Here is a 26,892-nt window from a genome sequence, read left to right on the forward strand (position 1 = left end):
GTGTTCCCCAGGTAAGCGACACACACACACACACACACACACACACACACACACACACACACACACACACACACACACACACACACACACACACACACACACACACACACACACACACACACACACACACACACACACACACACACACACACACACACACACACACACACACACACACACACACCTGGCCATCCACGTGACATAAAAGAAAACGTGATTCATCAGACAGGCCACCTTCTTCCATCGTCCTCTGATGCTCACGTTTTCCTATTCGGCAGTGGACAGGGGTCAGCATGGGCACCCTGACTGGTCTATGCAGCCCTATTTGCAACAAATTGATGCTCTGTGTATTCTGACACCTTTCTATCAGAACCAGCATTAACGTCTTGAGCAATTTGAGCAACAGTAGCTCGTCTGTTTGATCGGACCACTCGGGCCAGCCATGACCCTGTCGCCGGTTCACTACTTTTCTTTCCTTGGAGCACTTTTGATCAATCTTGCAACAATTCTGATCAATATTTATATATGAACAAAAGCCTAAATTAAGCCTATTCATCATATAAAGCACTTGTGTCTCTTTAGAAGACTTACACAACTTTTACAAAGTAAAAACAATTTTAAGTGTGAAAATTTAGATTTTTGGATGGACAAAAATTATGAGAGAATATTAGATAAATAGATAAATGTCTGGGTAGGTAACAGCATGAGGGTGAGTAAATGGTGACAGAACTTTCATTTGTGGCTGAACCGTCCCCTTTGCACACCATATTTAATCACAACTGAGATTTCTGAAGCCATTTGCGTGAATAAAGTGTGAACTCTTATTAGATCCCTCAGATTCCCGCCTCTTTCTCAGACATGCATTTTTTTGTGTTTCAGTTTCAATGATGATCCAATTATGATATTATAATGCATCATGGCGTATTGAATCGTGGAATGAGAAATCGTGATACACGCAAGTTTAGAGCGACAGAGTGAACAAACAGTGATTTTTCTTCTTCTTTTTTTGGTTTGTTTGTGTGAACTTCTTTGAGCTGTGAAAGTGCTGACAGTACCATGCAAATGCATCTTTCTTTTTTTTTGAGAAAAATGTCAGTTTTGCTGTGGGTCCTATTATAGCTGTCATTCTCTCATTCACTCTCACTGACACAAAGGTCTGCTACATCCTGTGTCGGGGGCTGTACTTCCTCATGTTTCTCTCTCTCTCTCTCTCTCTTCCTCTCCTTTCTGTCACACACACACACACTCATATGCTGTCGTTTCTAGCCCAACGGAAAAATGAAACTCTTTGTAGTAGACATAGGAAACTTCACTGCGTGCGAGACGCCGTGTTCAACAATAGCTACAGAGAACAGAGAGAGAGAGAGAGAGAGAGAGAGAGAGAGAGAGAGAGAGAGAGAGAGAGAGAGAGAGAGAGAGAGAGAGAGAGAGAGAGAGAGAGAGAGAGAGAGAGGGAAAGAAACAGAGCAAGAGAAAGCAAGAGAAAGTAAGAGAAAGAGAGGTCAAGGGGAGGAAGACAGCCACGTATTTTTAGACACAGCATGCAGGAGGGTGTCTGCTGTAAAACACTCAAGGATGGAAAAACAGAAGGTATCTGCCTCCCTCCTGACTGCAGCACAAAGCATCAATCCTCCCATCTTATATCATATCATGAGACATCCATCCCATGATGCTTTACTGCTGCTCATTACCAGATTGATCAGAGCTGCTTTCTTAAACATCGTAGCTGTGAATATATTAAGTGTGTGTCAGTATCTGGTCTAAACATGGGCCTTTTATTACTCTTGGACAATGTGTTATAAAAACCCCCAAAAAATAATAATTATGTTGAAATCATAAAACCAGTCAAGAACACTACTGGCGCATATTTTCATATGGCTAATAATAATAATTAATTTAAAAAAATATATATATATAAAATAAAAGGTAAATATAAAAAATGATACTCAACAAAAATATACAAATTAATTCAGTGTTATTGTTCAAATAAAAATTGCTTTCAGTAATTCAAACAAAGTTTACATAAAATATAAATATACTGCTGAAAAATACAAGCTGAAAAAAGTTGATAAATAAATAAAAGAACTACAATTACTAAAACTAAAATAAATAATCTGAATACAAATATAATATAAAATACAAATAAAATATATTTATAAATATTCTTTAAAATGATTAAATATAAGAATTAATATTTTTTAAAAACAAATTTAAATAAAATGTAATATTATTTGTAAATATTAAATGTATATTAACTACACACACACACACACACACACACACACACACACACACACACACACACACACACACACACACACACACACACACACACACACACACAATATGAAGAAACACTAAACTTAAAATTGAAAGAAAAAACTAAATATCTAATCAAATACATAAAACATGAATAAATAAATAAATATATTTAAATATTAAACCTGTACATAACTAAAACAAGATAAAAAAATCCTAAAACAACTAAAATTTATAATTTAGTACTAAACTAGTATATAAATAACACTAAATAACACAGAATTAAATTGAAATAAAAACTGTAAAATAAGATAAGTTTTGATGGGGTGAAATGTCACAGATGTGTTTTCATTTGAAAAAGGACCCACACTACTGCCCATAATGGCCAACGTAACAATTAGTAGTCAACCCAATAAGACGCTGCCCTCTTTTGGTCACTACAGGAAGTGCTGCAGAGATCAGGAGGAGGAAGATTCCATCATGCTTCAAGGGGGACCGTTATAAAAAGACTAGAAGTTGCCCATGCGGACTGATCTAAGGCCAGTTTTTTTCTTCATTTGTATCAGCTCTGTATATCATTATCATTTCTGAATTTGATTGCCAGGACTAACCCCAGATCAGTGCTGAGGGGAACTTCTGTCAAGGGCAGATGAGCAGATAGCGGCAGGAAGTGAGAAGATGATGAGCAGTGCTACTCTACCTGACGCTGAGTTCACGCTGAGCCACCGCAGGGGAAGAAAAGGATGGAGGAGGGAGAGAATAATCCAGTGCGGTGAGGAAGCAAGGCCAAACAAAACGTGTCACACCAGTATTACAGAAAATATCAGGCCCACACAGAATCTGCTTTGAAAGGGACTCATTTGAGACGAATTTAGAAGGAAATCTGTGGGATTCTACAGAATAATTTCAGGGAGCTGAGAATATTACATTCCTACTGATAGGTGAAAGAATAATCAAATTGATTTCGACAAACGAATATGGCACGAAAAAGCCCGGAAATCTAGTCTAGAACTTTATAAAGGACGAATGTTTAAGAAAATCTGCAGATTCCCTGTAGGCCTGAAAATGAGGAACATCATTTGCTGTTCTAAACTACAGTCAGTGATACAAACACATGACAAGTCAAATATTAGTCCACTACAAAGCATTCCCAAATCCAAAATGCTCAAGCGTTAATTAAACTACTTCTCATGAGGTGCACACACAGATTATCGCTCTAATAAATCACAGGAAGACATTTGGGAAGAAACGATGAAGATCAATGTAATATGCATAAATCAAAAACAGGCTTTATGTTCCTGAATTATACAGGAAATGTTTGTGAATATTTCACAAATACAATTGTCTTTGTAATGATAATTTAAGTAATATTCGCCTGAATTGTATTGCAATTTTGGGGGAATTATTTAAAATTGGAGATACGCCGATATATCGGCCAATAATCGGTATCAGCCGATAAAAGCAACTGTCTATGTTCACTATTGTCTGCGGTAGAGCAGAGCATCTTTTCTACTACTTTAATAGTAGAAAAGTAAAAAGTTATAGTTAAATAACATGCATTAATAAAGATACAGTACTTTTTTTTTCCTTAAGATAAAATAATATAACTATTTATATGGGCAGATATTATTATCAATAATTGGATATCAGCGGACACATTTAGCATCAGTGCCTCTCTACTTAAATTTATATTTTCTTATTAATATAAGAATATTATTAATATATTAAATAATATTTAGCAATTTAATAAAAAACAGCTTCATTCAAATCAAAACCATACAATCAGGAAGTAAACTGATGTCATCCACAAGGGGGCGATATTACACACCTAAAAATGATGATCAACAAGAGCTACCATGACAAAATGGTGCATCAGATTGGGACCATCATCTACCCAGAGAATTTTGATTGCATTAACCGTATCATCCATTGCTAAATATGAAAATAATGTCAACATTTCTGCTGCGCTTACCTCCTCCAGCTGACTGTGTACATGCTGCACTATAAGATCAATGGCCACCATGTTGCCGCCACCTACAAGAAATAAGCACAGGAAAATGAACATTATAACAGCTGATTTAAGGCAAGCCTCTAAGGTTATTAAAAAAACAACCAGGGACATAATGGATGTATGTGATTGGTCATCAAGGAACATGTGATCCTTGGCTGTTACACTTTCTCCAAATGTACAATCTTTGTGTCTCCCAGACGTTCTTACTGATGTTCAGACTCAGAATAATGCGTTTCTCTGGCAGCACTTTCAATGGCATACTGAACCTGCAGCGGTCTAACCAAAAATTCTGAGTTTACAAGTAGTAATTACGAGTTCTACGAGGAAGTGAATGTTTTGTTACACGAGTTAGAATCTCGTCATGGTAATTCCGACACGGCGTGAACGCACCTTAAATCATACTAGCGCTATTGCCGCTCTGTGTACAGTTGCCAATATGTGCAGTATAGAACAGCATTGGCATTTGTATACAAATTGAATTAAATTTACAACTAAATAAATATGTTATTATTGATGCATTAAAACAATCTAATAGCCCATTCTGAACGCCTCACTCACCACGTGGCACCACAATATCTGCCAGTCTCATCGTGGGCTCAATGTATTGTTCGAAGGCTGGCTTCACAAACTTGTTATATTGTTTGATCACTCCCTCAATTTCCCGGCCTCGCTCTGTGATGTCCCTCCTGAGCCTCCGTACCAGCCGGATGTCAGAATCTGTGTCCACGAAGATCTTCATGTCCAGCAGCTGAGAAACAGACAGATGATGCTCCAGATTAGCTCTTTGAGGTGGTGTGAAATATCCTCACTATGAAAGAGTCATTAGTTTACCTTCAGCAGCTCCTTATCTGCAAATGACATGATGCCCTCAAATATAATCACACTGGCCCCATATACTGTTTTCTGCAAACAGACAAACACTCATTATAGTCATTGGGTGTAAAGTCAAGCAAGTCTGATTCTAGTAGTAGAGAAGTTAAACCAGCAACATTTTATTTGAAGAACTTTTCAGCACACAGGCCCTTGATGAAGGCCTGTATGCGGAAACTTAAAATATGTTAACATTACAAGTAATTAAAAAAACTATTGCTGCCCTAATTAGCTTCTATAAAAGTAAAGTCTAGAAGGTAGCCTTGGGTTTGAATATAACTCAGATTCCAGAAAACATTCCCCTATTGACTAAAATATTAAATATTTACTTAAGTACTTCAGAGATTTTAAGTTTACATTTCAATCATTTGACAACACATTTGCATGTTCATGGCTCTCATGGCTCTATTCAAAAATCCAATACTTCGGGTCAGGAGTCCGATACTTGTAATCAAATTAAAATTGATTCCTCTCATTGAATCCTTTGTGTGCATTTTAATACACTGCACGGCTCAAAAAAATTGCTGTTTGGATTTAAATTGGCAAATGCTTCAAAGTCAATGATTTGAAGAGCTTTAGCTCTTCTAACCCTCATTGATGGAGTGTGTAGCTTTTCATTTCTTAAACAGCCATCTATGAAGACACAGCATGGCCATATTCCAGGAGGACAATGCCAAGATTCATCAGCTCAGACTGTGAAAGAATGAAGAATCATTTTCACTCATGAATCAGCTCTACTGAGTCCAGACCTTAAATTCATTGAAAGTCTTTGGGATGTGCTAGAGAAGACTTTACAGAGTGCTGGACTCTTGCACTGTAAATATACAGTGGGGCAAAAAAGTATTGTCAGCCACCAATTGTGCAAGTTCTCCCACTTAAAAAGATGAGAGAGGCCTGTAATTCTCATCATAGGTACACTTCAACTATGAGAGACAGAATGAGAAAATGTCTGATTTTTAAAGAATTTATTTCAATTATGCTGAAGTGATTGGAACACCTGAATTCAACGATTTGGAGGGGAATCCAAATACTTTTGGCAATATTGTGTATGTGAATGTTATCTAAGGTTTTTTATTTTTTACCTTATTGGAATGGAAATTAGATGGAAATTAGGAAATTAATCGATAAGCAGAACCGAAATCGGAAAAAGAATCATTAAATTTCAAATGATACCCAAGCCATGTTAATGGTAACATGACATTCAAGTAAACAGAATATATAAATTTGATTTTTTTAGATTTTTAAAATAATTTAATTTGACTTTATGATTCAAAGATTAGCTTTACAGAAACGTTTAGCTCCCTCACAGAACCCCAGTTCAGAAAACCCTGGTATTTAACAAAACGCTGATTTATTATGCAGCTGGCCACTTTTTCAAAAGCCAATTTAAAACCATGAAGCAGCTTTCCCACAACTGAAATACATAAACATGCCACTTTTTTAAGCAAATCAGAGTCGAAAAATGAGGAACGTCAAAGCCACTTGTTTACATATGATCCCCTGATTTTACTCACCCATTCTTTCTGCCGTCCGTGTGTGGTGAAGTCATACACTGGGATCTTCACACTCTTGCCCTGCTTGAGTTTGCGGAGTGTGTGCACCAGCAGGCTGAAATCAAAGGCGTCTGGATGGTCAAAGTTATAATCGTTATTGGCAGCCTGCAGCTGCTGTTCGGCCGTCAGAACCTGCAGGAAAGACGTCACAACAGACGGTCCAAGGTTACACCTCTGACTTCAGCTCAAATATCTGCCAGTGGCGTGGCCTGGTGGTTCGAGATCAAGGATGATAACTGAAAGGTTGTAGATTTAACCCAGACAAGGGTTGATCCATGAACTCACAGTCCTTGAGCCAGACACTCAACACCAGGTTGCACCACATAAATGGCATTTTAATTCATGCATATAGTAAATTTCATAAGATGGCCTGCAGCCACATCACCCTGTAGCCCAGGACTGTTGCCCATTGAAGCTAAGCAGTTTTGAGCCTGGTTAGTACCTGGATGGGAGATGGTAGCTGCTGGAAGAGGTGTTAGTGAGGTTAGTGGTTGAGGAGACTGAGAAGGGGGGCTGTGTACAGGGGGCCCAAAGGCCAGGAGGGCCTATAAGGATCTTAATTCGGCCCATGAGTGAGATTTGTACTTACTCCAAACAGACTCAACTATGATAGTCAGAGCAGAATTGGACAAAAATAATTCTTATGCCTCCTACAAGAGACTAAAGAGTATATATCCTGTGGTACACATTGCCTATTAAAGGGTTAAGTAAAGACATTTATAATTAAAACATTTCTATTTCAAATAAATGCTGTATCAAAAGAAAATGGTCACACATTTTTTGATCATCAAATCATTAGAATGATTTCTGAAGGATCATGTGACACTGAAGACTGGAGGAATGACACTGAAAATACAGCTTTGATTACAGCAATACATTACATTTAAAAAGAAAATATATTCAAAAAGAAAACATTATAAATTGTAATATGTATATGATATATTTATTTGTTTAAATAAACGCAACCTTGGTGAGCACAAAATACTTTTAAAAACATTTTAAAAAAATGTTACTGAGAGATATAATATATAACTAATAAAGCAGACTTGAAATAATAGAGGCACTCACACCTGTTGATTTTTCCCGGTCATTTTGGATTTTCAAGGATTTTTGTGTGGAGATTGGATAAAAATGTTCTTTGTAAAGACAATGAAAAAGTCAAAGTAAAATGCCAGATTTTTTCATGAACCCTGTATTTAATAATAACTAATTTACTACATAAAATCTAGCATTAAATATCTATATGAGTAATATTCTCCAGACAAGAGAACATCTTAGAATATACCCCTCCAGGAAGATTGAAGATGTTTTCTGTCTTAAGTTACAAGTTGAATGTTTTCGCCACCCTGCATGCAGAAACGGTGCCAGACTACGGAGTAAATGAAGAGGTATTACTTCATGTGTGGTATTATTACTCCCGTCCTCTCGTTGGGCACACGGCTAAAGCTGACTGAACTAAATTTAGGAGGAACATTTACACACAGGTACATGTATGCAAACACACACACACACACACACACACACACACACACACAGGACATTTACTTCTTTCGCTTCGTTATTTTGCCTTTTCCTCCCCTTCAAAATGTAAAGATTTCTCTTCAGATATTCAACAGCAGCTGATAAACCGTTTAAACAAATGCCGAACTAGTCTAGAATATCTGCTCTGATCCACCTGACAGTGCTGTCCCGCTGCAGACTAAACAGAGCGCCGGGGTCATTCACATTCCTGACTGTTTAACACAGCTTACTCAAACATCATTAACATACAGTGGCTTGCGTTTAAACGCTGGACTGCACACGGCTGTAAAGATGGTTGAGTTTTTCAGCAGCACAGCTGAGGTGTTCCTCTGGCTGACGTGAGAGGATCTGAGGAGCGTTTACTCTGAGACTCCTCAGTGTGCTGTAAAGCCACTAGCTGCCTGAAAGACTTAAAGGGGAGGGTGAAATGCTGTTTCATGCATACTGAGCTTTTTTACACTGTTAAAGACTTGGATTCCCATCCTAAACATAGACAAAGTTTCAAAAACTAATGTTGGACGTTTGATGGAGTATTTCTGTTTTAAAAATACTTCCGGTTTCTCACAAGTTTCGGAGAGTTTTTTCCGAGTATGGGTCCGCTTGACGTTAATAAGAGCGGAAGGTCCTTGTATGGGCCGTACGGGCTCTTCTCCCGGTAGGCTGCGCGCGCGCGTGACTAGAGCGAGAGAGGAAATGAACGCCCATAAACACTCTCAGGTGCAGCAGATCCACTCGTCCTTGAACACTTCTGTCACGCCGCGCTCCACTTTATTCCTATGGGTGACGTCGAGCGACTTCAACGCTTCAGCACAGCATTCTGGGAAGGCAGCGCTGCATTTGAACCGTTTTGAACGCAGAAATGACGGGAAGCTTCACAACATCACGCTTCAGTCGCGTCGCAATAGTGGATCTCCACGGTCACTGCTGTCACAGGACTTCACCAAATCAAATGTTACCAAAGAAGTGTGTTTTTGATGGAGCGGTGACGATAAAGGTTCTTGGTCGTGCTTTGGAAGCAGGCGGTGAGTAAAACTGCTTCAAATGTCTGTGTTGTTGGCTATCGTCACGTGAGTAAACATCAGTAAACAACACGATCGTGTATAACATTAGTTAATTTATCAATGGAGCATGTGTTTAAATATATTTGTTTAGCTGACCAATATAGGTGTCAGTTTGTTTATTGTAAAACCACCCAAACATAAACCTAGGGGAGGTTCTCACAAAGCATGCTTCGTCATTCAAATGGGCTAACAAATGTTGACAGGCCACTAAATACAGTCCATACCACAGAGACGGACGTCCTGCTGTTGTTGCTTCCTCTGTTCAATTTATTTCAGCCTCCGAATCAGATTCTGGATCATATCTGTATTAGCTGAATCTGACTTTGGGTAGTGTTTTCTTCTCCACGCTTGAGGACGTCACCGCTTTGTGCACGCTCGTCATTCTTTAGCTCCGCCCACACGATACGTCTCTAGCGACTCGGTTTTCTCCGGAAAGACTCGGTACAGCCTATCTTTCTTTTATAAATATAATAAAACTAAAGATATATAACATCAGGTTTGCCATTAAATTGTATATTAGGTTTAAAAGGTTCTGTGACCATTTTCATCCATTTTGCTCATTTCTGTAACAAGCCCTCTCCCATAAACCCCGTCCACAAAAGACATGTCAGCAAACACAAACTTGCAAAATGAAATCACAGCCAGAGAGCATTACTTATTGGGGAAAAAAGTGGCACTTCCCGAAATGCTTTACTGCTGTGTACAGAGCTTAGGGCTGTCAAATTTAGGAGTGTGATTTCCCAGAAAACATTTCACTGATATCTGTAGTGGGTAGTATGAAGGTTTAATGTGCGTGATATTTATCGATGAGATCACATACCTTGTAGAAGGAATCCATTGACAAAAGAACGACCCAGGGAACATCCAAAGCCTCGATAATTTTACGAGCGACTGTTGTTTTGCCTGAGGCACTGCCTCCACAAAGCCCTAAAAAAAAAAAAAAAAAAAAAAGATCAGTAAATTGACATGTGACCATGATGGTGTACGAGTTAACAATAGGGCTTTATACAATTGAACTTGTTAACACTGGGTGTACAGCATCCAGGGTTATCTTGCTTCACATTTCACACTGCTCATAATTTACCCATGAGTAACAATTAATCCTCCATATGTTGACGTTTCACACTGTACACTCTTAAACCCTTGGGTTAAAGTTCTTGTTTGCATTGTTGTGAAGTTTGATAAGATTAAAGATAAGATTTTATAAGATAAAACTTTTCAGACTTAAAGTTAAGAGTTAAACTGTAATCGTGTTTTCTGTCACCATTTGACATTTTCCTCTCAAATGTTGATACAAAATGTACAGTTTATTCCACATGCAGTGTTTCTGTAAGTGTAAATCCTGTGAATATGAGGCAAGGGATTGGTTGTCTGTTGCTAAGCATCTAGTCATTACATTTTAACACCGCATGATTTCACACAGTGCAAGTTTAGCACCACAATACAGGGTTAACAGCACAAAAGCAGACCCTGTTCCAGATCAGGGCTTCAAACCCCCCGGGTAAAATGCAGCACTAACCCGCTTCTAAATTAAATGCTGGGTTTAGAACGATGATAACCCGGGGTTAAGCACAGCGTGAATAATCCAATGGATGTTTTCCCCTGGAGCGCTTTACTTTACTGACCAATAACAAAAGCTTCTTTGGACTGGGTCCCGTGTTCATTGTACCACGGTGGGCGTCCGGCTGTGTAGATGGTCCTCTTACTGGTCCGCAGCAGCGGGGGCTCCGATTTGCATTGGCTGGTGGTTCGTTTCCGTGGCGACAGGCTGGTGTTGACAGAGGGGAGGAGCCTGTCCAGAGAGTCTTCCCCACTGCCACTGTTGAAAAGAGGAACATATGGTGAGCAGAAGCCACTTCCTGCTGCATCAATTCTGACTTCCTGATCACAAATGTGTTAAGATCTGATAAAAGTAGTATCGTACATTTTGTAGCCTCTGAGACAAACAGCATCCCCATATTACTATTATAAATATGTCAGCTGTAAATGTAGCACATCACCATGTTTAACGAAACTGAGAAAACTGGAATGTCACGTTGTCATGTCTAATAAATTTTATAAATTGCTCATGCCAGTTCAGCTGAAACAAAGCAACTAACCTCATTTAGTTCTGAACAAACACTCCATTGTTAATAATAAATGAAAACATAATTATAGCCAGTGGTAGCACGGCATGTTTAACGATAACCCTAAGGGCCTAGGTTCAAACTAACACCGTGTCCTAACCAGACATGATGCAGCGTCAACTTTACAGTGACAAGCAATTCATAGATGCCACCTACGTCACTACCAAATTCTCTGAATCCATCTCGCCCGGTATAGCCGTGTAAACTGTTTCATCTCGCCCGGTATACCCGTGTAAACTGTTTCAAACCCAGTTAAATATGAGAGAGAAAGAAAGAGAGAGATGGAATAAATCTATAGCTGTGGCTGGATGGGTGAAAAATGTGAAAGTGCAGCACCTGGGCATTAATGATTTTTATTTAATCAAGGGAAATGTAGGTATTAATCTGACAATATAATTTTAACATCAATCTAAACAAACAAAAAATTGTAATGCAAATATTTAGATACCAAAAACTCCTTGGTTGACTTATATAGTTATATCAACTTAAACCTTAACATCAAGAACATGCAGGTAAACGAAGACTCCTAAACTACGGGTGGATGATTAGTTTTATCATTATTATCTTTGTTATTAAAAATAGAAAATAAAAACAGTAGTCTTCATATGAATTAAATATAAACAGATACATAATAAAGCTACAAATGTTATTCAGCCAAGAGCACAGTGATTTTCTCTTATTCTTCTGTTGTTTGACAAACAGCGGCCGGTTTACTGTATTAGCCGTCTGTCACTTTAAGACATAATGCATGGATGTGCACACGTTTCGCTGTGTGTGTCAGATAGCAGACAGCGCAAGACTGCAAGGAGTCATAAGTAACAGTCGTGCCCAGTACACTTTTCACAATATTGAAGTAACATTTTAAAATCATTCAAATATTGCGTGCTGTTGCAATATGCATATTGCGATATTGTACATTTGTGATATTTCAATAATTTTGATATTGATATATATACGTGTGTGTGTGTGTGTGTGTGTGTGTGTGTGTGTGTGTATTGTAGGGCTGTGCAATATATCAAAATTATTGAAATATCGCAAATGTACATATACATTTGTACAAAATGGCAAAATGTACGAACTTGCAAAATGGCATGGTGTTCAAATACTTAAATACTTAATTTCCTCACTCTCTCTCTCTCTAAAATTAAAATAAAATTGGTGGACACCTACACAAGACTCACTGCAGTGCGTCACAGCGAAGGAAAGTTTACTGTGGAGCTCATGTGCACCAAAAACATTTTAGAGAAAAATACTTACCGAAGCAGGCGAGAACGCAAACGGTCCGCAAGATATGTGTCCATGTACTTATCCATTATCCAAAATACTACCAAACACCTACTCTCAATTAAACACCTACAACTGTTTGTTTAAAAAGCCAGTCAGATCAAGTGGTGCATGACTGCGTAATACCTAAACATGCTTACACACCTCATTTAACCCACAAAGTCTACTGTCCATGTGCAACTACAACTGGTAAAACTAGAATAAAGCAGGTTTACCAGGCAAAAAACGATCTCTATGCAGAGTATGCCTCTGAGTTTCTGTTTGTGTGAACAGAAATCATCTTGGCTTTCTAGTTTATCTGCCCTTCTACAATATAAGTGTGATAAGTGATAAAGACGGCTAACGGTGGACTCTGCCCTTGCATTTTCATAAACCACTGGGAAAAAAAACAGGCTGCATTTTTTTTTTTAAAGTCTGCCAAAGTCTCTCTCTCTTAAAGGAAATCAAAAATGACAGTCTGTAATCATTTACTGTATGGCTTTCTTGCTTCTATATAGCAAAATATCTGTACAAAGGAAGTGAATTATCAGTGAAAATCTGTTTAGCACTAGCCACTTCAACCTATCATCCATCCATCCACACTACTACCATCCATCGACCTCAAATGTGAATTATAATTTGAAACATGGAAGTAGCAACTTTCCTTGACCACTCGCTCTAATGTTAAACCTAGATAAATGCATGCTATTACTAGGCGCATATCAAAGTGTTTGTGTGGAGGAATACATCATTCGAAACTGTAAAGGGTCTTTTACTTGTGTACACTCACAATAACAACAAAACATTTGCTTTTGTAAAATATAGAAAACAAACAGGATGCACTCTGTCGTCTCAGTCCCTGTGGACTGGAGCATGTCACAAAAATGAATCGAAACTCAGCGTATAATTGCCCTTAGAGACATGATAATATATCTAAAGATTGAAATGTGAACTTCAACATAAATACAAACCGAAAAACAAATACTATATGCACTCTCAGAAAAAAAGGTGCAGTGCTGTCACTGAGGCGGTACCCTAAGGTTTCCAAAGTGAAAAGGTACCTTATCTTTGTACCTTACTCACCCCTAAATGGCACATAGTACCTTAAAAGCTACATATTAGTACTTTAAGAGTGCGAATTAGTAATTAGTACCTTTGAAGTTTTGTACCTTATAGGGTACCGCCCCAGTGACAGAAATGTACCTTTATTTTCTGACAGTGTGTAAGTCGGGGACATTTACAACAGGTCAAACTGTCTCTCCAGTATTGGATATTCTTGATGTTGGACTGCAGGACTCCATTACACTCAGCTCCGTTTGTTTTTTAGGATGACGAATGTTTTCTAAGTTACATTTTCAGGCTGGTCTGCCTCAGCTGTCTAACAGCTTTCATCGATTTGAAAATGATTGAGAAGACCAATCAAATCAAATCAAATGGCTTCACTGTTCACTTCGGGGACACTTCGGTTAACAGTGAAAGAGAAAAGGGGTAAGATGTAAAATATGAAATATTTAGCTACTTACAACTATTTTACAATAGATGAGTTAAATGAGCGTAATATCCAGCAAAGCAAACTTTTTACTTAGTCAAACTTTATCACTTTTGGAATGAAAATATAGGTTATCATTTACACGAGTCGTGTCATTCTTAACAGATTATGTGCCAGCAAGAAACATTAAAGGGGGGGTGAAATGCTGTTTCATGCATACTGATCCTTTTTACACTGTTAAAGACTTGGAATCCCATACTAAACATAGACAAAGTTTCAAAAGTTAAGGTGGACGTTTGATAGGAGTATTTCTTTGTCAAAAATACTACTTCCGGTTAGTCATAAGTTTCGGCAAGTTTTTTGAGATCATGCGTCCCCTTTGACGTTAATGGGGGCGGAATTTCCTTGTATGGGCCTTACGGACAATTCTACCGGAAGCGCGTGAGAGAGAGAGAGAGAGGGAGAGAGCGAAAGTAACAGGCTACCCCCATTAAAGCGCTGGCTCGTAGGATGCTGCACAGGTGATGTGCACATAACAATGTCACCAAAAAAGTGCGTTTTTGGTTGCCAGACCAAGACAGTCCTGCACAGATTCCCCAAAACCCCCGCGTTAAGGCAACAGTGGATGTAATTTGCTTTTCCGGATCAGCAACTGAGTTGCGCGAATGTTTATATCTGTTCGCTGCATTTCGGTGCCGACTGTTTCATAAACAAGGCCCAGCTTGACGCCAGATTTTCCAATCGCCTAATGCTGAAGGATGGAGCAGTCCCAACGATAAAGGTCCTAACGTTAGAACCGCAAGCTGTGAGTAAGAGTGCTTCAAATGTCTGTGTTTTTGCCAATGCTCATCAAGTAGCCCAAACATGATCACGTATAGTTAATTGATCAATGGAGCATGCGATGTGTAGTGCGTGTACATTTGTTTAGCTGGCCACTATATGTGTAACTTTATGTTTGTGTATTGTAAAAGCACTCCAAACAACAATACACAAAGAGGGGGGAAATATGTTGAACTAAATAAGCGCGCTTCTTCATTCAAATGCGCTACTATTCCGTGTCTTTCTATGTAAACACTAACTTAACCTGCCGTGCAAAACCAGTCCGCTTACTAACGTTGCAATTGTCTACACAAACCACGCGTAAACACACAAACACACGTGCACAACTGCACTTCCCACATGTACACCTTCAAAGACAAAAATACGACGATATAATTCAAGTATAAATATGTAAATAACACAAGCCGCTAAGCATATTATATAGTTAGTGTATAACTTGTACCACATAGAGACGTCCTGCTCTAGTCGTTTTTGCTGCTGCTCCTGTTCAACTGCAGCCTCTGGGTCTGATTCCGGATCATAGATGTATGGCTGTATCTGATTAAAAGCCATATTTTTATTTTGAATAAAGTTTTTTTCCCGCTGTTAGGGATGACACAGCTTTACGACGCACTCGACTCAACATAGCAGCAGCGAGCACACGTCATTATTTAGCTCCGCTCACACGACACGCCCCCACCCGCTCGGCTTTTTTCGGAAAGACTCGGAACAGCGCATCTTTCTTATATAATTATTAAAAAAATAAAGACTTTTCGGAGATATGCAGGATGCAATGCTACTCTATAGGTACTCAAGATTGACATAACACTGACTGAAACTGAGTGTTTCACCCCCCCTTTAACAAATAACATTTTTGACATATAAGAGTGTGCGAAGATTAAAAATAAAAAGAACATTTGAAAATAGCAAGAATGGTTGCTTTATAAATATATTCCAGTTTTACCTTTTCTCTATATTTTTCCTTTATTCCTTTAAATCCTTAAATTATTTAATTGCTTACTACTTTAAATAAAAAGTCCATTAACTCCCCACCCCCCATTAATATTTAATTGAATATGTTAAATTATATTAAAGGGGTGGTTGCATGCGATTTGACTTTTGTAACTTTAGTTAGTGTGTACTGTTGCTGCTTGAGCATAAACCGTATCTGCAAAGTTACAGCGCTGAAAGTTCAATGCAAACGGGGATATTGTCTTTTAAAGCTATGGCAGTTTATTGCCTACAAAAACGGCCGGTTTGGACTACAACGAGCTTCTTCCTGGGTTGGCATGGCATTTGGCCATCTAAACAAACTAAGACCATTGCGTTTTTCGGAGGGATGGGCTTCATAGAAGCAGGAAGCAAACAAGCCGTTCAAAGGACAGTGGAGACAGCGGTGTGGAATAAAGGTCAAGTATTTAAAAAAAAAAAAATGTTTTCAAAAAGCCATTTATTTTATTGTATGTGCTTTGTGTTTGCAAACACCAAATGCTTAAAGATGGCGTTTTTCCCCCAATTATGTTTATTCTTTGAATGTTTGTTTTTTCTGAACTAAAACATGAAAAGATATAAACAAAGATATATTGGTTGAAAATGTTTTGATTGTGTTCATTGTTCAAGGTTTTTTTTTTTTTGTTATTTGAAAAAAAGTTAATAAAACTTGTTATTAAGAACACAAACTGATGTTTGTTCATTGTTTTTAACCTGTTTTAGTAATGCAATTAAATCCTGCAATAATCATATATTCATTCAATTTATAAAGAAATATCTTACTATTGCAATAACTTAAAAAATATAAAATAATAATCATAATGTTAAAATAAAAGTAGTAATATAACTGTTACTATAATTTTTTATTATTGCTAATAATTAGTATCAGTATTTTAGAACAGTAAAATTAAGCTTTTAATTTGGCAAAAAAAAAAACAACAACAAAAAAAAACAGGGAGACCGTAACACTTTTCTTGTTAACAACAGATTTGTAAACAATTCTCATTACGAATTTGGGAAGATGGTTGGCACAAGCAACTTAAACACGCAGCACACTCAGAGTAGCATTTACTAAGAACTGAAACTGAAAATAAATATTTATTTTCTCTCTTTACTCTCAAACATGCAGAGGGTCAGACTATAAATGATATACTAACATCACAACCATTGCGATTTGATGATCGCACAATTTTACATGCATTGTCAAAATTCATAAAAAAGGGCAACACTTTCTATGAAGTCCTTGTTTATAATGAATTATAGGCCCATTTATACTTATTTATGAGTATTACTATAATATAAATATATTTATAAAGACTCATTAAGACCTATTCTGTATTATAAGAAAAGTTATAGTTAGATTTATATTATTGTTATAATTACTTGTAAGCCATGCATCCGTTTTTTTCAATGCACATGCTCATAATTCACTACACTGATATATCAATTATCTAATATATATTTTTTCTAGAGACACTTGTTTGATGTACCACTTGGTTATTAATTATTTCTTGACTGTTTGCAATAGAAGTCCTGACTGGTGATTTTGATTTGTTAAAATGTATATCTAAGCCATATGTATGGCAAGTTTCAAATTATACATATTGTTGCAGTGTTTTGCTAGTTTTAACATTAAAAACAAGTCTAATATAAAGTGTTACCAAATTTCATACCGTTACATACAATAGAGCAGCGTGGGCATTCTTCAAAACATCTGCTTTTGTGTATCACGGAAGAAACAAAGTCAAATGTGTCCGGAACAACATGAGGATGAATAATAGGATAATTTCATTTTTGGGTGAACTGTCCCTTTAAAAAAACACTCACACTAAAAAAACTCAACAACAGCGCATCAGCAACTTCTGGTTCGCATCGCAAGTTCACTCAGGGACAGTATGCGAACGCACCACTGGGCAGTTCACTAATAAAACCTTTTCAATGTAAAATGTCTCATAAAATGAAACCGCAAATCAAAACCTGACAGGATGTGCCAATCGCATGCTGAGGTTTTCAGCAGATACATAAAACTGCTGGAAATTTGCTTGTAAAAGCAGCTGCATTGATCTCACTTTATTTTAAATGTCTTTAACTACTATGTACTAATGCTTAAAGTCAAGATCCACTGTAGTGAAAATATTTAAGTTTTTCATGTTGTGTGTATGTCTATGCGGTGTTTTTCATTTGATTTAAGACCAGGGGCCTATTGCACAATACTAGGATAAGGGATTAAGCCGGGATATTTTGGTGATCCTGGCTCAATGTATCCGCTAATATACAGTTATCTTTCTTTATCCTTATCGTTCTTGGTATGAGTTTGCCTTCAGGGTATGTTTACATGACAGCTGTGTACTAAATTTTGCATAAAAATTACAAGATCACCAAGATATCCCGGCTTAATCCCTTATCCTAGTTTTGTGCAATAGGCCCCAAATGTGTGCAAATTCATATGTTGACACAGTACCGGTTTGTTCTTTTCTTTCTTTTTTAACTGCAGTGAAGAAAAAAAGAAGAAAAAAAACGTGATTTGAATTTGCCGGTTTGTCACATCAAAATGTGGGCGGGCTTTAGCAAATCATTACCCAGTTATGAGTTATCCAGGTTATCCCAGTATATTTTTCTGTTGATATGAAAAATCAGGTAAGATTTAGCAAAGAAGGTGGATTGTATATATTACAATGTCATGACACACTATGCCTTTCTCCACTGACGCTGTTCAGAGCATTTGTAAGGACACTGATTTTCAGAACTGACTGTAAGATGGCAAACGTGAACATGGTTTACTGTATGTAACATTAGCAAAAAATGCAGATAAAGCGATTTATATTTGCATGTTTACATTATCTACATGTGTACAAATAAATGAAAATCTACCCACAATTTCTCCACTAAATATTATTTTAATCAATATTGTGCTGTTATTTTATATTGTTGTGAAGGGTGTAAACGCACTGAGGAATAGCCAAGGATAAAAAACCCGCGGGGATAAATGCAGACTGCCACTAGTGTTTACTCTTCAATGTTTTGACCATGCTTTTATTAAGGTCGCTGAGCTGAAACAAAGTAGACATTCTACCAGAATAAGGTAAGTAATGGACCCTTTCTACAACGAGACACAGTAATGTTAGGCAAAACTACCATCTTCCACTGTTAATATGTAAACTTTCAGGAAGCAATAACTAGAATGACATTATATATATTATATAATTTTATATTTATAACAACACTCATCTGGAAAATACTTGGATAATTATTTTTGTTTGCAATTTATGTCAGGAAAGAGCTTTGCTGCTAGTACACTTACAGCGCTATACGGAAGTGAAGTCGCTGTCTGAGATTCTACCGGAAATACGTAAGCGGCGTTCGTTTACAGCGAGTCTATTACAAGTAACTAACTCTAAACCAAACCCTAACTGTAACTCTATACATGTAGTCCATTAATAATATTCCGTACTTATTTGAGCAATGTCACCTTAAAACAAAGGTAACATTTTAGTGTCATTGTTACAGCGTAATTATACATTTAAGTACTGAGTGATATTAATTAACTGCATGTACTTACCATACAGTTAAGGATTAGGGTTTGGTTGAGGGTTAGTTGCATGTAATTATATGTAATTTACTGTTATTACTATAGTAAAGTACATGTAACAAGGGCACTGTAAAATAAAGTGTACAAATAATTCCTGCATGTGATTACATCTGTAATTCATTTCTGTGATTACATCTATAAGGTGATTACATATCACCAAACCTGTCCTACCTCACCTGTATCCCACCTCAATAACAGCACAAATGTTCTGCAACACAACATCAACACATTGTGCCAGACAATTATCATTAACACTATGTACTTACTACAGTAATAACAGTAAACTCTACACAATTACAAGCAACTAACATTAAACATAGCCCTATATACTTGGAGTTAATTAATATCACTTATTTGAGTGAGAACAATGTAACAATGTCACCTTAAAATAAAGGTAACACTTTTTTATGTTACAGTGTAATTATATATTTAACCATGGAGTAATAATAATCAACTACATGTTCTTACTACACTGTAAAAAAATATTTAGAAAAAAAGTTACCTGGTTGCCTTAATTTTAAGTTCATTGAAATTAAAATTTTGAGTTAATACAATGACATTTTTTTGAGATTCGACAACCTTTATTAAAATATTATTAAAAGATTTTGTAAGCATATTGGGTAATTGTGTGTGTTTTATTTCTGATGATGCAGTGAAACATGCCAAATAGTGCTATTTTCATGATTTATCACATTTTTATGTGGTTCAGATACAAAAATATTTTGAGTTTCTATTAATTTAACAAATTTCCTTCATTGTATCAACTCAAATTTTTAATTTCAATAAACTCAAAATTAAGGCAACCAGGTTACTTACTTTTTTAAGTTAAACCAACACACACACACAAAAAACATTTTTATTCACAGTGTATAGGATTAGGGTAGGGTTAAGGTTTGTTGCATGCAATTATTCATAATTTACTGTTATTACTATGGTAAATAAATGTAACATACGTAACAAGGACACTGTAAAATAAAGCTTCACCTAATTATAATTTTTTTTTAGCCAATTCATGAGGCTATAAATTGTGACCAAGACATCAAACTAATCAAAACCTGACAGGATGTGCCAACTGGGGATTTCAGCAAATACTTAAAACTGATGCAAATTTGCTTGTCAAAACATAGCGAGTAAAGAGTCCTGTCAGCGACAGCTGCATTTAACATGTAACAAACAACTCAAGAGCGTCCAACACACCTGAGGATGGAGAAAAAGATGCTATGAGCAGCATAACAAAATAAAAACCTAAATCACTGAGTTGACATGCTTACCTTCTGTCTGACCTAAGAGCCCAGCAGCCTGAGATCCTGGCTCCGGAGTACGCTGGGTGTGTGTTCATGATGGGCGGACAGAGGCACACAGATGAGATGAGAGCTCCAGAGAAAGATCAGCGCTAATAAAACCGCCGGGACGTACACATGCGCGGGCGCTCGGTGCGCCTGCCCTCTGGCAAGCCGAGCAGAGCGAGAGAACAGGAGGAAAAACGAAAGTGAAGCAGAGGGGAGGAAAACAAAACTGTGCTTTCTACGTCTGTTTTGTTTGACCTGTCACTAGCGTTACTGGGCCATTCAAGACAAACCTTTCTCTCGCCCTAACATGCTACTATGGACCCTGCCAACAAACGTAAGAGGATAACCTATCCCGCAGATTATGTTAGGCGGGTGGTATTAATAGCAGCAGGTTGGAAACACGCAGAGCACACACCCCCCTCGCTGGCCTCTTACGGGGCAGCTCATCTGTCCGTGACACTCAGACAGGCTGTGACTGACAGGGCGAGCAGTGATTTTGAATTGTTTTCCTAGGCTCGGAACATAAACAAATCAGGCCAGTCTGTGGAGCGGGGAGCGGCTGACGTGAGGCGCAGGTCTGTGCACTCTCTTCATTACACCCAAGGGCTCTGCGATCACCTTATCAACAGGTCCGTCCTCTGGGACGTCTCTCCACCTGCTCCCCCTCCCGGGACACCCCTCAAAAACATCATGATGAAACCCACTATCACATATAATTAGCTAACAAAAATACACATACGGACGTTACTGTGTGTAAGGACCCTTAAAGGGATAGTTCACCCGAAAATGAAAATACGGTCATACTCGCCCACGTCGTTCCAAACCTGTATGAGTTTCTTTCTTCTGTTGAAGACAAAAGAAGACATTAGTTAAGATAACAGTTGACAGGCCTCATTGACCTCCACATATATATTTTTTTTAAATACTATGGAAGTCAGTGGCTACCGACAACTGTTTGCTTACTTCAAATGTCTTCTTTTGTGTTCAACAGAACAAAGAAACTCATACAGGTTTGGATCAACGTGGCAGAATTTAAATTTTTGGGTGAATTATCCCTGTAATAGCCAGCATCTGAACTGAATGAAACTAATTCGATGTTTAAGTGTTACGGTAGCGTTTTAATAATTGATCATTAAAAAGTAACAATATGTAAGTTTGTTTTATTAAAAAAGCCAAAAACCACTAGAACGATTTTATATACTTTATTGAATTGTGTGCTTACATTATCCCAACTGTTTCCTAGAATATTTTAATCCAGAGAAATAAGCGATTTTAACCAGGACACGGAGTATGTCTGTGCGTTGCCTATCAATGACATCATAACAGGGTTACCCTCAATTTGGTTTATGTGGGGGAGGGGGGAGGGGTTATGCTGTAGAAACCATGGAAACAACAAAGACGCTTTAAAGGGATACTTCACCGCGTGCGCGCACCGCAAAGCCGAATTCATGCGTCCCGCAAATTGAGACCTTGTCACGCATAACCAACGCTTGATCAAAAATATCTGGTCGATTTATATCCTCGAAGAAGCCCAGGGAGTCAAACGACCATTACTCGACAGTTCAGCACGCTACTGTTGCCACACCCACCCCTCCTCAGTTGAACTGCTGACTAGGTTGTCAACTTTGTTGTCATGACCGCGCACGTACGGGCATACCACGACACACTGGGAAGGAACTTTTAGATGCGCGCTTTCCAACTTCATCAATCCATCATCAATTAAAAAGAGACATGCGAGTTCACCATCCTTCCTCCCCCTTCTCTTTCCATGAACCTCTGGAGTTGTGACTTAAGATATTTTTTTTAACTGTTCCTGTGATGTTGAGCAACTACAATTTAAGTGAATAAATTGTACTTTCATAAACTTAAAGTAAATCTTAAGTGGAAGTGCATCTGTCAACTCATTGAATGTTCAAAATATGATGAATCATTATTTAGAAAAGAAAAAAACACATTGGTTGGCCTATTCAAGAGCATACATCAGCAACTACATATGTTTAGGGGAATAGGGCATTATTAATATCATGTAAGGTGCTATGTGCTAGAAATGGGCAAACCACTATCAGTGAGTCTGCCCGTGGGGTGGGGGCACCGCCGCGCCAGGCAGTGTCCTACATTGTCCCTCAGAAACATACCCCTTGTCCCCCCGTGGGCTTATTAGCAGGTGGTCACCCTAACGGAGACGCGTTTAGCTGTATACGTATACATTTTGTACGGTATCAGCGTTTCATCCTCACGGATCCGGTGTTTTGGAAGCATGAATCCCATATTTTTTGAAACCGGGTCCCAAAGTGGATAAATCTGAAAACGACCATCTTCCGCTTTCGAGTGTACAGCCAATCTGTATATTTTGTGTGTACAGCCAATCCGTATCACACTACGTCCAGCATGGTGATAGAGTTAAGGGATACAACTACATAAACCCTCAAAGAACTTTAAAGGAAGCATTTGTCTCGAGATCATTTTGCTATCATAAGTTATCTCACTCTCACTCGGGGTACAGATGAGCTTACCTGCACTCCTGAGCAGTGATAGCTCATCCCACTGGTGTTTGGATTTCATGTGATTCTCGTTTGTGGTGGTGATATTATTATAACTCAGTTTCAGTAATTGATTTCATCAAAAGTAACTCCATTTTGTAACAGCATTTTCAATTTTCATCGAAGTAACGTTAATTCCAAACATTGCGAGGCAGACGACGACATTGTGATCAAATGCACTTAACTTATTAACCTGCTCCACAACGCCACCCAGTGGATTGAGTTATAACTGCGAGATTTAGAGGGATTTCTCATGGATGCACTGTGTAGCCAGTTGCTTGTGACTTTTTATTTTATGTCATCCTACTTTTATTATTTTATTTTACCTTACCTTATTTGTGTTGAAAGAAATATTTTTGTAAATGTTTTAACTTCATCACAACGTAATGTTACCCTTTCATTGTTATTTATGTTTAATTTTCAATGGTTCCAGTCGGGAGTTCCTACCATTTGTTGTAGGTGGGGCCTTAATTAGTGGCGCACCTTAGGATGCGTTATCGCTTCCCCTTTAAGCGTTCGCGCTCAGTCTGACTGTGAATGCAGACGGGGAAGTGCGGAGTGAGACAGTAGGCCTTCCAGTGTGTGTGTTTTCTAATTTTGCTCCAACCTAGTTTTTCTTTAAAGTAAATAAATGTACATCCTTCATCTCATCCATGTTTGGCTGTCCTTCTGTCCTGAGGGTACCACTTGATATCTGCTACAACTGCATTTACTGCCAGCCAATTAACAAAATAAAATTCGAATAGTATTTTTAGTTTTCGAATGTTAATTACAGATCGAATATTCGACTATTTGAATATTCGTGCACACCCCTACTGGCTTCGTGTGGACCTTCGTGTTCACTATGGTACCAAACAGAGATCAAGTTAGAAGTACCAAATACCTCCACGTTTCCCCTATTTAAATACAGTTACACCAATAGATGAACGACCAAGTATGGTGACAAAAAATAAAATGTGGCGCTTTTCTAAGCGTATTTAAAAGCAGAACTATAATGTATGGCGGAATAGCATGACTCTTCTGAGAGTACTTCGACTCGGTGCAGTAAAAAGTCCCGCCTGAAAAATCCTCCCTCACATCTCCCCCTCCCTCTCTCATTTCTGTCAATAGGGGGGAGGGGGAGATGTGAGGGAGGATTTTGTCATTGAAATAAATACAAAACACAACACATTTACTTAAATTCACAGTAAAACCTTACCCAACTACAATAGGCCTAATTTAACACTAAATAAGTTACAGTACTAATAACAGCAAAGTAGTCTGTACTCTTGGTCTGCAACAAACCAGCTTCAGTTCAGCATTTTTTTTTGTGCCAAAATTTGACCATATTCTCTGGCTAAATATTTTAGAACGCATGCCTTATTGTTTCCATGGCAACGCGCCGTGCTTCTCTCATGGCACACAGCAGCAGTCACTGAGCGCTGTATCACAGATGTAGGCCATCGATTTTATTCCGTTTTTATTTTTTTTAATTATTCAAAATACACAAACTTGTTAACTATGTCATTAACTATCTGATATTCTGATTTTCAAAATAGGTGTACGTGAATGTGTGTTGACCAAGCCTGCAGTCTCCCTCTCATTTACTGAAGCTTTCGCGCCTCGATCGCCCCCCGGTGACCGGTCCCAGTATAGCCGCCCCTCTGTGTTTTCTAATGGACGCGAGGCAAATTAAATAATAAAATTACACTTCAAAAATGTTTTCCCCAAAGTTAGTTTATGTCACTGAAGGCAGTTATCATCACGATGATTTCATTTCAGGTGTTCGTTTTAAAAATAAGTTTAGTTTGAGTTAGTTATTTGATGCTATAAAAACGGGGGGTGTGACGTCATGATTGACAGCTAAGACTGACGGCTTCTGTGAGTGAAGTTGTCACTGAGGCACTAACGGACTTTTTTCGAAATTTTTGGGAGCAGATTAGAGCTTTAGCTTTAATTTCTACATTTCCATAACTGTTTATTTCACACCAACATTATTAATTGTTCTGCATCTGCGAGAGTGTAGGCGGGCTTTTGATATCGCGACTGTACTTCCTGCTCTACTTCCTGCGCTCTACTGCGCAACTCCGGTCCCGAAATCGCTACTGCGCAGACTCGGTCCCAAGATGTCCGCGCCGTGCAAGGCTGCCTGAAAGCTTCAAATATGGCAAGCGGAAACGGATGATGTCGAGTCGTCCATATTTTTTTACGGTCTATGGTGTTGACCCGTGAATACTGGGTCATTAATGTAGTAGAAATGTGAAATCATTTTTGAATTTGGTGCTTTCTAAACTGAGAAAAGACAGAAAATGTATTTTTGTCACATGGGGATGAAAGACTACAATTCCCAGAATGCTTTGCTGCCCTGTGAGGCCATTCCCAAAGCCACCGCTACTGGATCACTGTGACTGAGTTAGAGAACAGACACTACAATTAAATAGTGAACGTGTCTGTTCAATATAATGATCGAGTCGCTGTGTGAGTCTCACAGCACTACCTGCAGGAGTCAGATTACATCACGTTACGTCACGTCATAAATGAGCTGATGAGCTCTCATGATGAGAGTTGAGGTAACGATCATTCAAATATACTCCAGGGTTTCTACTGATACCAAGCCATATGCTAATCGCTGAAGTAACCCTTTAACTATATAATGTGTATTTGATATAAATAAGACACATTATATGACACATATGATTTGACTTAACTTAGTTAAGTCAAATCATAACTGTCTGAAAGGATTGTTATTGCCGCTTCCATAGACATCAGTGTGTATTTTTTGCTAGATTTATGTGCATTTAAATGTCTAAAACCTAAAATAAACATGATGAGGTTGAAAACACTGAATAGTTGTGATATGTGACGAGTGCCGAGCGCGTTGGTCTCTGGCTCAGTGCCAGCCAAGCACATTTGAGCTTAAATGAGGAACCGAAATCTGCGTTTTGATTCGGTCTGGTACATACATATTGGCACCGGGTTTCGGTACCCAACCCTAAGCTCAACAGAGTTAGTCTTATTTTTTAATCCTGTTTTCATGATTTACCACGAGTACTATGTTTTACCATGTCTAATATCACTCTAGCTCACTGCAGTGTGAAGTGTCTCATAGTAGGCCGCAGAGTGAACACAGAGTAGCATTATAACATAACTTTCAACACACTCAAATGTATCTAATATGAAGCGCTGCATTACCGCACATACACATGAGCGAAAGAAGCAGCTCAACTGCTCGCGAGCCACGTGCCGCACTCGTCTCTCATTATCAATCGCTCTAGCGGCCTTGATCTGCTTCCACCCTGCTTCATACTACAGTAGCGTTAATAAATCTTTAATACATCAGCTCATCCATGAATATAATTTCTACCTGAATCCAGTGGGATTTTTTTCCACCCACTGTAGAGGTTAAGACAACAACGGCATCAAGCTACGCATTTGTTTTGAATAAGCGACCTCTAGTAGCGAAAATGACATATAGTGCCTTTAAAATATAATAATAGGCTACAGAAAGTTGAACATGTGCAAACTTGCTATTA

General features: G+C 38.1%; 1 protein-coding gene across 4 annotated transcripts in view; it reads right to left on the minus strand.

Annotated features, from left to right (window-relative positions):
• The window catches only part of uckl1b (uridine-cytidine kinase 1-like 1b), a 41,507-nt gene that overhangs the window by 13,294 nt on the left and 1,321 nt on the right, over window positions 1–26,892 (minus strand). Inside the window, exons 1-8 of one of the 4 annotated variants that reach the window (XM_067446766.1) lie at window positions 20,823–21,172; window positions 10,901–11,094; window positions 10,096–10,202; window positions 6,655–6,825; window positions 5,102–5,173; window positions 4,829–5,018; window positions 4,232–4,293; window positions 2,960–2,976 (exon numbers count right to left, since the gene is read on the minus strand). In XM_067446766.1, the coding sequence (XP_067302867.1) occupies window positions 2,960–2,976; window positions 4,232–4,293; window positions 4,829–5,018; window positions 5,102–5,173; window positions 6,655–6,825; window positions 10,096–10,202; window positions 10,901–11,094; window positions 20,823–20,890 (881 nt within the window). In that variant the 5' untranslated portion in view covers window positions 20,891–21,172. Of the gene's footprint in view, window positions 1–2,959; window positions 2,977–4,231; window positions 4,294–4,828; window positions 5,019–5,101; window positions 5,174–6,654; window positions 6,826–10,095; window positions 10,203–10,900; window positions 11,095–20,822; window positions 21,174–26,892 lie in introns of those variants that run through there. The other 3 variants (XM_067446764.1, XM_067446765.1, XM_067446763.1) reach the window with 3 other exon arrangements.

This window comes from Pseudorasbora parva, chromosome 6 (genome assembly GCF_024679245.1).
Source record: "Pseudorasbora parva isolate DD20220531a chromosome 6, ASM2467924v1, whole genome shotgun sequence".
Taxonomy (NCBI): Eukaryota; Metazoa; Chordata; class Actinopteri; order Cypriniformes; family Gobionidae; genus Pseudorasbora; species Pseudorasbora parva.